Source organism: Sprattus sprattus, assembly GCF_963457725.1.
Source record: "Sprattus sprattus genome assembly, chromosome: 2".
Taxonomy (NCBI): Eukaryota; Metazoa; Chordata; class Actinopteri; order Clupeiformes; family Clupeidae; genus Sprattus; species Sprattus sprattus.
In genome coordinates, this window is record NC_137921.1 from 52,033,404 (window position 1) to 52,048,403 (window position 15,000).

Here is a 15,000-nt window from a genome sequence, read left to right on the forward strand (position 1 = left end):
TCTTCACCTACACACATCATAACACACACACACACACACACACACAGACACACACACACATACACACACACACAGTACACACACACACACACACACACACACACACACACACACACACACACACACACAGAGTACACATTACTAGTTATCCTGTAACTATTTGAATTTCTTCAAAGGAATGTGACTCAGTACATTTTATTTCTTTAAATTACTTTTTAATTTGCAAGCAAGTGCAATTCAAATATGAGATCCAATCAAAAACACAGCTCAGAATTTGAGTTCATACTGCCAAATTAATGAAGCCTGTCTCGATGGTGAGAATATGCAAAGCAGAAGAACGAACGTTATATTCTACATATAAGCTTTTAAAGCTTTTTTTTCTCAGTAACTGCAACTGATTACAATTACATTTATTTTGTAATTTGATTCCATACAGTAACATTACATTTAACTAGTTACTCCCCAACCCTGGAACCCTGGTCATTAGTGTACCACGATCAGCAACAGCAGCATCAAAATACATGCACATAAACACACATAGCAACCATAGCAACAAAAACATCATTATAATCCTGTAGTTAATATGACAATAAACTTTTGTCCATTTCCCTACACAATGCCTTTTATATTATATCACTTCTTATTTCAAATGTTTTCGTCTTAATTATAATTCTGAAACATTACAATGCAATTCTGCTTACCCCTGTTAAGAAGAGATATGAACACTGTCCCATCATACCTTGCGTGTGGGATCTTTCAGCCAATCCTAACACTGGTTTGCTGGAGGCGGGGGGCACTGGAGGTGAGATCTTTCTGTCATTGGTTGGATCTTGTGGTGATGTCACATAACCTGGTTTAGGCTGAAGTATACACAGGGAACATTGCTGAGTGACTCAAACGAGCGACAACCAGCAAATGAACACCACCACATCACCACACATCACACATGGCAGACCTTGGCAGGCACAGGGGGTGGATGCCCGTCTGTTTCTCTCATTCTCTCCTCTCCCCCATCTCTTTCTTTTTTTTCCAGCCTTCTGGCATCTTTCTCTTGATCCACCACCTCCTCGGCACCTTTACAAAATATTTACAGAATATTGTATTTCTATAGATACGCCATAAATTTAAATACATTATGGTATGATGATAATGAATGTTACAGCAGCTGATGCTATCAATGCGAAATCACAATGCTGTATTGCATGCATTGATTTGCTCTCTAAGTTTTGAGCAATATTACATAATAACCACAGACATAGACAATGTCATTACAGTAAACCTCCAATCACACAGTGGTATTTAAATAGAAGGGAACTCTACCGGAGCTGTCAGGCAAGTGTCGCTGTCTGAGCTTGGCCAGGTTGGGCTTGGTGCTAAGTGGAGGATGGTCTGGTTTGGGGCCGCAGGGCAGGGACTGGCCAGGAGGGAGCGCTATCCCCATCCTGCAGCGCTCCTCCATCAGCCACACCTCAGGCCGCTGCTCGGCATGGGCCGTCTGCAGGTCGGAGGCTGCGTACCTGTCCACCTGCCCGTCTGCGTAAGCCTGACTGTCTGCCTGCTCCTCTATGTATATCCGCCTGTCTGCCTGCACGTCTGACTGGTGCCATCTGTCTGTCTGCCCGTCTACATGCCCCTGTCTCTCTGTCTGGATTTCGGCGTAAATCTGCCTGTCTGTCTGCACGTCTGGGTGGAGCCACCTGTCTGCCTGCAAGTCTGCATTGGCTTGTCTGTCTGCTTGCACTTCTGCATATATCCGCCGGTCTGTCTGCGGATCTGAAGGCAGGCATCTATCCATGTGTGTCTCTACAACTGTCTGTCTATCTGACTGCACTTCTGCGTATATTCGCCTGTCTATCTGTGCATCCGGGTGGTGCCACCTCTCCACCTGCATGTCAGACTGCGCGTGTCTCTCTGAGTGCATGTCTGTGGCCACTTGTCTGTCCACCGGCACCTCAACATAAATCCTCCTGTCGTTCTGTGCATCCGAGTGGTGCCACCTGTCCACCTGCACGTCTGTGCGTAGGTGTCTGTCTGCGTGCATGTCTGCGGCTGCCTGTCTGTCTGCCTGCGTGTTCGGTGAGGGTGTTCTGTCTCCGGTGGGGTACGGCGGTAGAGGCCTCTCTGTGGGAGTACGTGGACTCTGGGCGTGTCTTTCTGGCACCCTGTCTGTCTGCCTGCTGTCGGACCAGTGCGTGTCTGTCTGCTTTGGCTCCACCCACTGTTTTTCTGCTGCACGCAGGTCTGTCCAGCCTCTGTCCGCCTGTCTGTCTGCAGGTCTGAGGTCTGTCCACACGCGTTCAGCTGCTCTGTCCTCAGGCCACTGTCTCTCCACCTGCCTGCCCTCAGCCCACTGCTTCTCAGCCTTCCTGTCCAGCTGTCTCAGCGTCAGTCTGTCCACCTCTCTGTCTGACGGCCTGTTTGTTGTCCTTAGCGTCGGCCTGTCTGCGTCTCTCTCTGGCTGTCTGTCTATGTGTCTGTGCATGTGTCTGTCTGACGTGGACAGGGTCTGTTGGTCCACTCTATCTGACGGTTTCTCTGATGCTGCCGGTCTCTCTGATGCTGCTGGTCTCTCGTAGTCAGGCTCAGGCTCCGGTCTCTGTGGTGAGAGGAAGGAGAGGTTGTATAAAGCTGCTCTGCCACGTCTAATCACGCTCACAGCTGACATGCTAGAAGGACATGTGTTACTGAGACAAAACAGGTAGTCTGTTAGGCAGAGATGCACCTGACAAAAAATAAAACTCCATAACATTAATTAATTTACTCCCCTCCAGACCTGACATGATCCAATTTACTCTGGCAGTGCCATCTAGCCACATCTCACTCAGTTAACAACAGATGAACCGGCAAAGGGCAGAAAATAAGCAAAGACTGATTGACACCTTGGATGACAGGTGCACCTTTGCAAGTACAATAATATTACGCACCATATAAACTATACCTGTCTGGTAGAATAAAGTAGCTTGTTCTCTCCTATGCTGGGAAGTGGCAGGCCCTGTATAGACCTCACTTCCATGACACCGTTGTACTCCTCCACTCTCTCCTCCTCCACAGTCCCATCAGATCCTTCTCCTGGGGAGCCAGCCCTACCTGCCAATCTAGGGGGCTGGAGGAGAGTGTAAACGTTTTCCTGGGCAGTTCTGCTGGGTTGAGGAGATGGGGAGAGAAAAAAGCGTCAGGATGTGTGACTGCTTAATACAGGATGACAGTAAGTGTTGATGAATAAGTGTGTACTGCCCCGCGGCTCTGTAGCATATGACAGTTACATAAGGGAGAGAGGGCAGGAGAACTAACCCAAGGTCAGCCTAGTAAGACAGTTTTTACGCCGCAGGCTGGCTAACAGTCAACTGCCATTGGAGTTAGTCACACACTGACACACTGAGATGGCTTTAGTCTGTGCTGTGAGAAGCTATTTTCAAGCAAATGTCAGGGCGCCCAACTGCATATTCCCTGATCTAGTGTCTGCAAGCCCAAGAGTAGTTATCATGTTATAATACGACCACAAAATAAATGTCTGTCAACTAAAAAACTGAGAGAAAGGGAAAGAAAGCATGTTTTTATTTTTTGCCACATCCGTTTCCTATTTGAACTGCTAGATTTGACTTCAAATGTATACCTGTCTGATTTTTTCTGAACTGCACTGAACTCCGCTAATGGATTGTAAAAACCACACTATGTGAAAGACGCAGTGGGTGCTTGTTTAATCCTATCAGCGGTAGAATCTGCCAGCTCCAACCCAACGACCGAGTAAGTCTTTAACTGACCCTGTGGGTGCCGTGGCAACTGTTCGGCACTCTTCACTGCAGGACCCACCACCTGAGTCTGGCTCTTTGTTAGACAGAGTCGAGTTGCGGTTCCTACGGAAACTGAAGATGGAGAGCATGTTGCGCCTCTTCTTTCTCCGCAGTGAGTGGGCTTTGTGGAGGGAGGAGAGCTGACTGAAGGAGAGAGAAAAAAGAGAGAAAGATGTTGAAGCTGTGAAGATGTCACAGTATTTATCACCGTGTAACAGTGGTTTCAAGAGAAGAACCAAATCAATCGAAACACATACGATAGTACATCATGTACAGAGCTACACCTCCCGTCCTATGATCTTTTTGAGCCAGATGGGTACCTGTAGTTTTGCAAAAGTCTGACTCCCCCCCCATGATTCCCTGCAGCTGCTGCTTGGCAACAGCTTAATAACATCTCTGAGACACATTCTGGTTGCTAGGCTACGACTCTGGTTGGCATATGATGCTGCATTCAAAGGGTATTCATTAGGAAATATGCTTAACGGGAAAAAAAAGAAACAACACTAAAAGCATCTACTATGCCAGATGTAGCGTTCTGTCATGGCCTAGTTGTGTGTGTGTGTGTGTGTGTGTGTGTGTGTGTGTGTGTGTGTGTGTGTGTGTGTGTGGTGTGTGTGTGTATGTGTGTGCACTGTGGTGTTGGTCTTTTCTATGATCTCCGTTTGTACCTGTCAGGCAGAACTCTCTTGGTGTAAAAATCAGGCAGCCCATCATCCAGCGGCGTGACTGCCCCGTTTTCATTGCAGTGCTGCTCAGACAGACAGACAGACAGAGAGAGAAAAGAAAAGAGAGAGAGAGAGAGAGAGATAGAGAGAGAGAGAGAGAGAGGGAGATAGAGAGAGAGAGAGAGGGAGCGAGTGGGCAAGAGAGGGACAGAACAGAAGACAAATGTCAACTTTACTTGCACAAACAGAAGAAGGCACAATTATAGGCACAGGTTCAGGCTCTGGATTTAATCCGATCTAGAGTATATGTTGGCCAGCATATACTTAGTATGACATACAGTAGCCTTCGGCCTTAGCCAAAATCAATAGATTTAGGGTGCATCTGTACATTTTTAAACATGCAGACATAACGCACAGTATGTCCATCTGGTTTAGGTATGAATATTGAGTATGCAAGGCTGTTTGGTCTGAATATGTTCCGAGCAAATAGAGAGTAATGGATGGGCCATGGATGGCCTTGTGGCTTAACTCACTTTGTAAAGATTAGCTTGGACCCAATCCAAATCATTTTGGAAATTGGAGCAGGGCTCTGGCAGTTGCTGCCGGGCGGAGCATTGAGGAAGAGAGGAGAGGCAGCGAGGGTAAGAGGAGGGAGGAAATTATGCATGAGGCAGAAACGGAGAGGGGGGGGAGAGTTTCCAGTTATTTCTTAGCAGTTTGCATCACACACACACACATTTCTTAGCAGTCTTAATCACACACACACATTTCTTAGCAGTTTTAATCACACACACATTTCTTGCCAGTTTTAATACCACACATTTTACGACTCTGGCGGGGGCAAGAGTCCCAGTGATGTCATGGTGGTGTCATCACCATTGCATAACACACACACTCTCACACACACACACACACACACACACACACACACACACACACTCACTCAATCACACACACACACACACACACACACACGCTCACACTCACTCACTCACTCACTCACTCTCTCGCACACATATACACAGAAAGAGAGAGAGAGAGAAAAACACACAGATGCACAACTATAAGCAGACATACAGTTACATAAAAGCACTTCAAGAAATACACACACACTGAATAAAACATCAACTTGTGACTCCTGACTACAAACATTGAAAGTAAAATCACATTAATTTAAATCGCCTTAAACTAAAACCAACTTCTCTTGTACATCTTATCCGTCAAGACCTGCATGTGGGATCATCAGTAATGTAAGACAGTGATATCAGGAGCTTGATATCTCCTCGAATTTATGCCATTTAAAATGAACACATATTCATGAGCTGATATATCTACATGTAAGCACTGCTGCACTGGGCTCCGTGATGGGAGATAAATAGGAATGGAATAAAAGATTGGTACTGTATATCGTTTATTGATCAGCGTGCTATTTTCTCCATGTTTTTGAGGCGTTGATTAGATTAGATGCATCTTTAATACTAAGTTCTTGAACGCACAGGAGAGTTTTGGGGAAAGGGCAAAAGAAGCAACCTTTGGAGAGCGGCATGCCACCACTTAACCTGGCGGGGAGCCCCTTTTTCCAAAACATACGAGAAGAAGTAACACTGTAGTTTAAGGTAGGCTACCCTGTCACTCACACTTGTGGTGAATATGTATTAACGTGTTGTGATGTATGACCGCTCAAGTTGGTTGGTGTGGAGACATCTTGAGAAGATGCATGGATAACAACATCATCTACGCCTGATGGCTCAAGAAGACTCTCAAATCCATCTAGCATACTTAGTGACTTTTAGAGTTATTCTGCACATAGGTGTATTCTATCTGTAATCAACAGGTACCTTTAAATATTCTCGTCCAGCAGTCATCTTTATTTTCAGTATAGCTCATTTTAGGAACATAACGCAATCAGAAAGACCAAAATCCAACACGTGGAAATATGTATGAATAAACTATTTTATCTTCATTCAATGTGTCTTCTTTAATGATGTACTGAAATGATTAGCTTTGTTATGATGAAACAATCTAACCTGACATCTTCACGGCTCGTTCTCAAACAGGCAGGCTAAAACGGCTCCATCTAGTGGCAGCCACTTCCTAAGAAGACACTGAAAATGAGTGAACCTTCACAGCGTAGATAATTAAGAGTTAGTGGTAGCAAAGATGCCTATTTATTCTGAAAATCAGAAAAGAATGCCAATATAAATCGATAATCATCCGCAGAAAAAGCAGTAGGCGTAGTGATGAATATTAAAGGATATCAGGACATCAGATTCATTATTTAATGTTGCTGTTCATCAAGAGGAGTCTGAAATAAGTGGCTAAAATACAATTGGACAAAAAACTATCAAGACAAACGTATAATAGACAAGCAAGCGAGGATATGCCGACTCATCATGAATAAATGGTACTTTTTTACGACATGAACTATGTGGTTCTGCGTTACCCAGGCGTCATCATCTTTCATGGCTGGCTTACTGCTCCTGGTGTTGGATCACAGTAAAACAGTGATGTTCTCTGTGTGTGTGTGTGTGTGTGTGTGTGGGTTTGTCTTACTGTGTCATAGAGTGTGTGTCCGCCGCGGTGCTTGCGTGGGGGTTTGGGCCTGACCCGTGTCACGTGCTGCAGGGGTGTGCCCAGAGTGGGCAGCTCGGACAGGCCTTCCCAGGAGGCCGAGCGGGAGAGGGGCGAGGAGAGAGGAGGGGCGGAGGGGGGAGGGGAAGAACTGGAGTCGTCATTCAGACCTGCGAAAAAGAAAAATGGAGATAATGTGGTTTCGACTACATAACATCACACTGAGATTCAAACGTGTCCTCGATTCAAACAGCATGTATTTGGAGGCATACTTTATTCAGACGGAGACACTGCGACATGAGAGAAAGCAGCAGAAGAATGCTGTGTGAGGAGCTGCAAGCTTGAGGACTGCAGTCTACAAGCCTTCTTTACATGGCCAGCACTATGCAACCACCACAGCAGCAGCAGCAGCAACAAATACAAATAAATCAATAACGGCTCCTAAATCATGCTGTGTTAATTCAGTAAATCTCTCACTGACTGCACAGAGAGAGAGAGGGGGGAGAAAGAGAGAGACTGGTAGATGGAGAGAGAGAAAAGAGAAGCGATAGAGAGGGAGCACGAGAAGAGAGAGAGGAGAGGGGAGGGAGTGAAAGAGTTGAGAGAAAGAGACAGAGAGAGGGAGTGGGAGAGACGTGACAGAGAGAGGAGAGAGGAAGAGGAGAGAAAAACAGAGGGAGAGAAAAACACAGGGAGAAAAGAGGTGGAAAGCGCTGATCGATGAGAGGAGAGAGAGAAGAGAGGGAGAGATAAAGAGGGAGTTGGAGGTCTCGTAAACACTCACAGCAGGACACTAACATTAATGGACCTCCCGGAGAGGGAGGAGAAGTCAGAAACAAGGAGCGCCACTGCAAGGGAAAGAAGACAGGGATGGTCTGCATGTGTGTGTGAGAGAGAAAAGAGAGGTGGAGGAAGAGAGAGAGGAAAGAGAGGTGGAGGACAGAGAGCACTCACTCAGCCTGGTGGACACAGGTCGAATGCGGCGCGTTCTGGAGCTCCGCTTCTTAATGGCGATTGTGTCCTAGAAAGCAGGGGGGAGATGAATGAGAATACTGTCACAAGCTCAACCTCTTTCTCCCTCTCTCATACACATCTACACACACACACACACATACACATCTACACACACACACACACACACACACACATGCTTACTATACTTGTGCCGAGCTCTTCATCAGTGATCTCCAGTGAGTCTCTGTGGCGGTGTGATCTCCTGCCCGTCCCTCCATCACACATGCCCTCCCAGCGCTTCAGCTGGGACACCTGCCGTGCCTGGGACAGCAGGCAGAGAGATACACGCACACACACACACACACACACCATCAGCCTGACTATGTGTTTGGCTGGGGGAAAAAGTCCACAACCTCTAGTATATATTTTGCCCTCGCACTAAATCACAGTATCTTAATCCAGTATGTCTGTATCCACAGCTTATTTAAATATTCCAACATAATCATCTAATGTATCATAATGACCTCAATTTTTTGGACACGTAGTGATGTGCACCCCAGGGCATGACACAGTATTAGTGATACAGAACATACTGGACAGTAGATCCATTATCCAACAGTCAGGTCCGCTCTTACAGTCTATTCATTTCTGATTGGACACTAGGCATTCCGTGAATGGGATTATCCTTGCCAACCTTACTCAGTTGTGTCTCATTGCTTAGATAATTCACCGTTCCTTTATAGCATCCAATGTAGCTAAAAAAAACGGGGCTCAAACTGCTGCATGTCGAGTTAGTTGCTTACCAGGGCTTTATGTGTGGAGTAGAGCTCCTGCAGTATCTGATCCACAATGGAGTTGGTTAGATAGGACACCACCGACAGTTTCACCTCCCTAAGAGCACAAGAGACACACAGCAGAGACACAAGATGGAGAATGCAGGCAAGGGTTGCTAATGTTTCACTCGTTAATCAGCAGGTTTTTATTTTTCTCACTCAAGTGCTCTGTGGATGTCCTGTGCCGCGCGCTCCATCAGCGCGGTGCGGATGGCAGAGCGAGGGATGGAGACGCGCTCGGAGACGGAGGAGAGGGGGGGACTCAGGCGCTCCGCCGCAGCCGAGGAGAGGGGACACAGCTCCCGACAGAGAGACACCATGGAGTCCACAATCACCTAGCAGCAGCCAATCAGTGGACGAGAAAAAAAATCCGTACAGAAATAACGCACATCACGGTTACAATTGGATGCAATTCCTTACAGCTATTAATTAATAGAAAAGGATTAGAAAGAGGTGATTTAATATGTTGTTGTTTCATGCTGAAAATAACTGAATTACACAACATCATTTTAATTATAAACTCTGCTATAACAGCTTTAGGATCATTGTTTGTATCTGGACCTGGAGCTCTTTGTCTGCAGCTTTGGCCAGCTCTCCAGCCAGTGAGTCCAGCCTCTGTCTGACTGGTCCATCTACGGATAGCACATGGGCCAGCTCACACAGGGATGGGTAAAGCTGTGTGGCATGGTGAGAAAGATACACAAAACAGGAGTCACACCATGATAGCCACACATTGCATCATCATAAATATCTATATGCCAAGTGTTTGCCAGGCCTCAATAAAAAATCCCTCGTATCACATAACACTTCATGTACTTCATTTGTGTATAGGAAAGGTAAACAAGAGTTATATACGGAATCCAACAAAGATATTTAAAAAAGTTTCAGCACAGTTTGGTCAGAGATGTTTCGTTTGTCATTTACTGTAATTGTAGAATGTAGAAAAATAGTGACTCCATCTCACCCAGCTCACCTCACACAGCCGTGAGCCGAAAGCATGATAGTACCCCCCCCTTCTGAAACCCATTCCCATCTGTACTAAAACACAATGACACCCTTGCAAAGTCCTCCATATTTTCACACTTATGAGGTCACTCACCGCCCGTGAGTTCCTGGCCTCCTTGAGCACCTGTTTGGCAGCCTGCAGCTCCTCCACCTCTCCGATGCCTTTCAGCGCACACACTTGCTGCTGGACACGTGCACACAGACGCTCCATCACCTAGGAGACAAAGGACTGTCAGAGAGACATGCAAACGCACTCTATCCTTGGGGTGGATGAGAGATGGGACTGTCAGCGGTTTACACACATCAATGCATGCACACGTGGAAACACACACACACACACGCACACACGCACACACACACATACACACACAAAAACACAACCAGGCAGGCTGATGCAGACAGACTGATACTTCATCCATCATAGAAAGCCAAACTAAGCAGATATGCATCAACAATAGCAACAACTCTCTCTCTCTCTCTCTCTCTCTGCGTTCCTCTCTCTTCCTGTCACTCTCTCTCTCTCCGTTCCTCTCTCTCCCTGTCACTCTCTCTCTCTCTCTCTCTCTTCCTCTTACCTGTTCAGCTGTACTGGTAACGATGCCCTGGTGCAGACGCAGAGCCTGTCTCTGGGAGAAGCGCTGGGTTTGGTTGTTCCTCAGGAGGGCCCTCTGGATCTGAGCAGATCAGAAATCACTACAATTAAGAGACAATTACCGTGAAACTAATGAGCTTGGGGACAACAGCTTCCTCTGAAGCCAAACCATGCTATTTGGGCAACACAATTCTACAGCCATGGGAATCTCCTCACAATTTCAACTAAAGACCCAGACGTGACGTGAAGTGTGTGAAACAGCAATGGCACTATTAACTCAGTTCCAGACTTGGGCAGATAACCTTGAGGACACGTCCATATCAATACAGCGCAGGCTACGGACAGCCATCTTTGCATATCAACGGCTCAGTTTGAAACCGGCTAACAGTGGACTCCAGCTGCTCTATACCTATTAGCAGGAAAACCCTTTCATCAGCAGGCAAGGTACAGAAAAGCGCTCTATACACACACACACAATCTTCAACGTGTAACACATTTTGGAAGGGTGTACAATACACACACACACACAATCTTCAACGTGTTACACATTTTGGAAAGCATACAACACACACACACACACATCTCCAACGTGTAACACATTTTGGAAAGCGTACAATACACACACACACCTTCAACGTGTTACACATTTTGGAAAGCGTACAATACACACACACACACCTTCAGCGTGTAACACATTTTGGAAAGTGTACAATTCACACACATACACACCTTCAATGTGTAACACATTTTGGAAAGCGTACAATACACACACACATCACCAACGTGTAACACATTCTGCAAGCAGAGAGCCTCACTAGGGATCCTCACCTACTCCAGGTCTCGCGTGTGAAATACACAGTCTACTCACTGCACTGCCTAATTATCTGCAGCAATTAAGTGCTGCGGAGTAGTCTGTGATTCTCTTAATAGGCACTTCATTAAGATAGACTCAGCTGGAAACCCTACCGCAGCGGAAACAAAGGGATGGTTTAGTTGTGTTTACTGCAGGCCTGTGGGGAGGGACCAACTATTTGTCTGCCTTATCGAAATTAAGATATTGCATCATGACTACAGCAGTTCACCCTAAAAAATGTTTCTCACATTTTTATAGTTCAAACCCTACAGAGTCAAACACGACATGAGATCATCTGGCATTGGCCTTTTGAGACTTTTATGTTTCACTCTTATAAAGAAAGAGGAGGAACAATGGGTCCTGTAGAGAAACATCAAGGTGAACCTTGTTTTTTTCTACTAGTTTAGTCTAAGATAGATTAAGCCATTTATTGTGGGCTAAGGGGAACACAAGTAATTCTATCATATGATTTATTGTGACCAGTGAGATTTATAGCATGAAAGCCCCATAGCTGCTGGTGACCTTATGAAAATGCTGTACCTTCATGAGCTCTGACCTTTGGGAGAATGTCCATTTTGACAGGACATCTATAAAATGTCACACTGACCAAGGACAAACAACGGTGGAGGGGGCCTGCTGTAAGCATAGCCTGTGGGCACCCAGAGGGTTACACTGGATGTGTGAAGCATGTTGTGGCTCATTCCTAGCCTGCCTCTGTCCGCCATATTGCCCCTATTTCCTGAGATTGTCTTCTGGAACTGCTTCTTGCAAGATGAAATGCTGACCAACCAATCAATGACCAGTGCAATGACATTGAGATGAAGTGTTTGTTTGAAATGTAGTTACAACAATGACGGCAATGCTAGAGCTAGATGAAGGAAGACAAACAGAAGTAGCAAAGCTAGCAAAAAGTAGTAGCACACTAGCAAACGTTTAAGATTAGAAGCTGGAGCAATGCGTGTAAGGCTGATCCAATGGTTCCAAAATTAGCCCGAAGTCTATGCCCATTAGGAGGCAACAACTGGAAACAATCCCCAAATGGAGCATGGCCAGGCCCTGTTTACAAAGTGAATTTGGGTCTGGTTATACCAGGCTGGCTCATTTCATCTCTGAGCCTCAGTTTTGGAGTGATGCCCTGACCTACATCATAAGCACCCAGATCAAGCATGGATCTACCTTACAAGGGAGCAGTTATTGTGTGTGTCTGTGTGTGTGTGTGTGTGTGTGTATGCGTGTGTGTGTGTGTGTGTGTGTGTGTGTTTGTGTGTGTGTGTGATAATGTGTGTGATAATGTGTGTGATAATGTGTGTGTGTGTGTGTGTGTGTGTGTGTGTGTGACCATTTAAAGGAGAGCAGCATATCCCGAGGCCAAGTCAATACACACGTTTTTAATCCGTCAATAAATATCTGACAAAAGCCCACTTTCTATGATGCGGCTTGTCTAGACTTATTGATGCAACCATGCCAACCATACCTCCAAACGTTCACCGCAACCGCTAAACAAATAGCAACGGTCTTCAATAAACAAGGCCTGTGGGTCACACGCCTCATGTACACAATCCAAACAACATCAAACTTCAATCATCCGAGTAAACAGGACCCTTCAACTGGCCGTCTCAAGAGACGTCTGACAGCCGGCCTGCTCAGAATAAATAAGAGCTTGGTAAATACCTTGACAGGCTCGGGTGTGTGAGGGAGATGGCGTTTTACATGAGGGCTCTGGTTATGGATGTGGACAGCGGTGCCGGTTGTGGTGTTGTGTTATTTGTTGTTGTTGTTGTTGTTGTTGTTGTGTGAGAGTGGTGGCGGAGCTACCTTGGTGAGCGCCTGTTCCATCTTCTCAGGTGCACTGCGGTAGGCCTGGGTGATGTCACTGAGGGGGAGGGGCATATACTGCAAGGTGAAGTTACTGAGAAAGAGAGAGGGAGAGGGAGAGAGAGAGAGAGAGAGAAGAACAGGAGAAAGGGAAACAAGATAGAAAGAAAGACACACAGACTCTCAAAAACACACACCCATAGACACACACAGGAAAAGAGCGAGAGAGAGAAAAGAAAATACAGACAACAGACAAACATACACAGAAAGAGAGGGAGAGAGAGGTTAGAGAGAACAGACAGGTCCATGAGAGACACATTTCCTCCTCCTCCTTTTCCGCCTCCTCCTCAGACACGACTCTGCATCAACTACACAATAACAGCCATTCAGAAATCACACATTCACAAATAAGAGCTTATGATGGATGTTGGGATGCTGAGGGAGAGAGATAGTGCAACCACATTAAGTCCAGCTCCAGAGTGAGCTTGTCCTATCTTATACGTTAGCTTGCTGTGCTTTAATAAGAATTGGCTTAATGCAGTTAGCAAATAGAATTTCTAGCCCCCTGGTGCGTGTGCCCTGTGGGGAGTGTGCCGCTTGCTAACAGAAATCCCATTTGACCAACAACATGTCTCATTATCAAAATGACTAGCACTGCAGTCCAAAAAATAAGCATGACTTTGCTTTTGAAATGAACAAGAATTCTTCTCTCTCTCTTGGCTAGAACGAAAGCAGAACTTGTGCTGGTAACATGCATGACATGAAAAGTGTTTTGAGTGAGTGTCTGATAAAGTATCTGATTGATTGATATTATTAGACACATTTGAATACATGCATTCATTTAGCCCTCATGTACGATTACAAATGTCTGGGATGAAAACAATGAAAGCCATAGGCCTTATTTCCATTGCGGCCCTCTTGAAAGGAGTAGTTGTATTTCAACTCACTGCTCCAGTGCACGGGCCACGTCCATGAATCCTGTGGCGGTAGTGTTGTTTCGGTCCCATGTTACACTCCTGTGAGAGACATACACACAAAGGCGGTGTGAGATGACACGCTCGACTTACGCTACACCACCAAACAAACCATTTAACAGAAAAACATCTCTCTCTTCCCCCCCCCCCCAATTTCATCTTCCTGCCTCTCTCTCTCCTTCCTCCCCTTTCAAATCCCTCTCTTTCCCTGCTCTCCCTACCCCATCTCTCAATCTCCCTGCCTTTCACACATTCTCTATTATTCTTTCCATTCCTTTAAAAAATATTAATATTGTCTGTTTTAGCTTCTGCCTTCCACTTCTCCCTCCCTCCCTCTCTCTCTCTATCTCTCTCTCTCTGTCTCTCTCTCACGTTCTCATCTCTTGCCTGAGAGTGGTGTTAATCTGCAGGGCTTTGCTCAGCATCTTGGCCCCGATGTCCTCCATGTTGTTACCGCTCAGGTCCACCTTGCGGAGGCAGGTGTTGCTGCCCAGAGCGTTGACCAGCACCGTGCCTCGTGAGCGCAGCCTGGAGTCCGCCAGGGACAGTGACTGCAGGGCCTGTGGACGGAGGATGGAGGGGACGAGAGATTGAGAAAAAAAGGAGAGAGAAAGATAAGAAAGAGAGAGGGAGGAAGTTTGAAAGAGAGAGGAGGGGAGAGAGAGTAAGAGAAAGAGAAGAGAGAGACAGAAAGAAGAGAATGTGAGAGGCAGAGGGATGGACAGACAGACAGACAGACAGACAGACAGACAGACAGACAGACAGACAGACAGACAGACAGACAGAGAGACAGACAGAGAGACAGACAGACAGACAGACAGACAGACAGAGAGACAGACAGACAGACAGACAGACAGACAGACAGACAGACAGACAGACAGACAGACAGAGATAATCACAGACGGAGAAAACGGTAACTCATGACTAAGAATGATTTCCACACCCCA

General features: G+C 46.1%; 2 protein-coding genes across 2 annotated transcripts in view; both read right to left on the minus strand.

Annotated features, from left to right (window-relative positions):
• The window catches only part of LOC308382753 (uncharacterized protein), a gene marked incomplete at both ends in the record, with an annotated part of 4,326 nt that extends 2,285 nt beyond the window's left edge, over positions 1-2,041 (minus strand). The window contains 4 exons of the mRNA XM_080860281.1: positions 1-7; positions 740-860; positions 956-1,074; positions 1,321-2,041. The exon at positions 1-7 is cut by the window's left edge and continues 65 nt beyond it. Coding sequence (XP_080716407.1) covers positions 1-7; positions 740-860; positions 956-1,074; positions 1,321-2,041 — 968 coding nt within the window. The remainder of the gene's footprint in view (positions 8-739; positions 861-955; positions 1,075-1,320) is intronic.
• An 891-nt stretch (positions 2,042-2,932) lies between these two features.
• The window catches only part of LOC308360279 (capping protein, Arp2/3 and myosin-I linker protein 3-like), a gene marked incomplete at both ends in the record, with an annotated part of 31,250 nt that continues 19,182 nt past the window's right edge, over positions 2,933-15,000 (minus strand). Inside the window, 15 exons of the mRNA XM_080832094.1 lie at positions 2,933-3,137; positions 3,762-3,935; positions 4,460-4,539; positions 4,990-5,055; positions 7,010-7,197; positions 7,982-8,048; positions 8,183-8,302; positions 8,785-8,872; positions 8,974-9,149; positions 9,376-9,489; positions 9,914-10,033; positions 10,395-10,493; positions 13,080-13,173; positions 14,027-14,095; positions 14,441-14,613. Coding sequence (XP_080688220.1) covers positions 2,933-3,137; positions 3,762-3,935; positions 4,460-4,539; positions 4,990-5,055; positions 7,010-7,197; positions 7,982-8,048; positions 8,183-8,302; positions 8,785-8,872; positions 8,974-9,149; positions 9,376-9,489; positions 9,914-10,033; positions 10,395-10,493; positions 13,080-13,173; positions 14,027-14,095; positions 14,441-14,613 — 1,833 coding nt within the window. The remainder of the gene's footprint in view (positions 3,138-3,761; positions 3,936-4,459; positions 4,540-4,989; positions 5,056-7,009; positions 7,198-7,981; positions 8,049-8,182; positions 8,303-8,784; positions 8,873-8,973; positions 9,150-9,375; positions 9,490-9,913; positions 10,034-10,394; positions 10,494-13,079; positions 13,174-14,026; positions 14,096-14,440; positions 14,614-15,000) is intronic.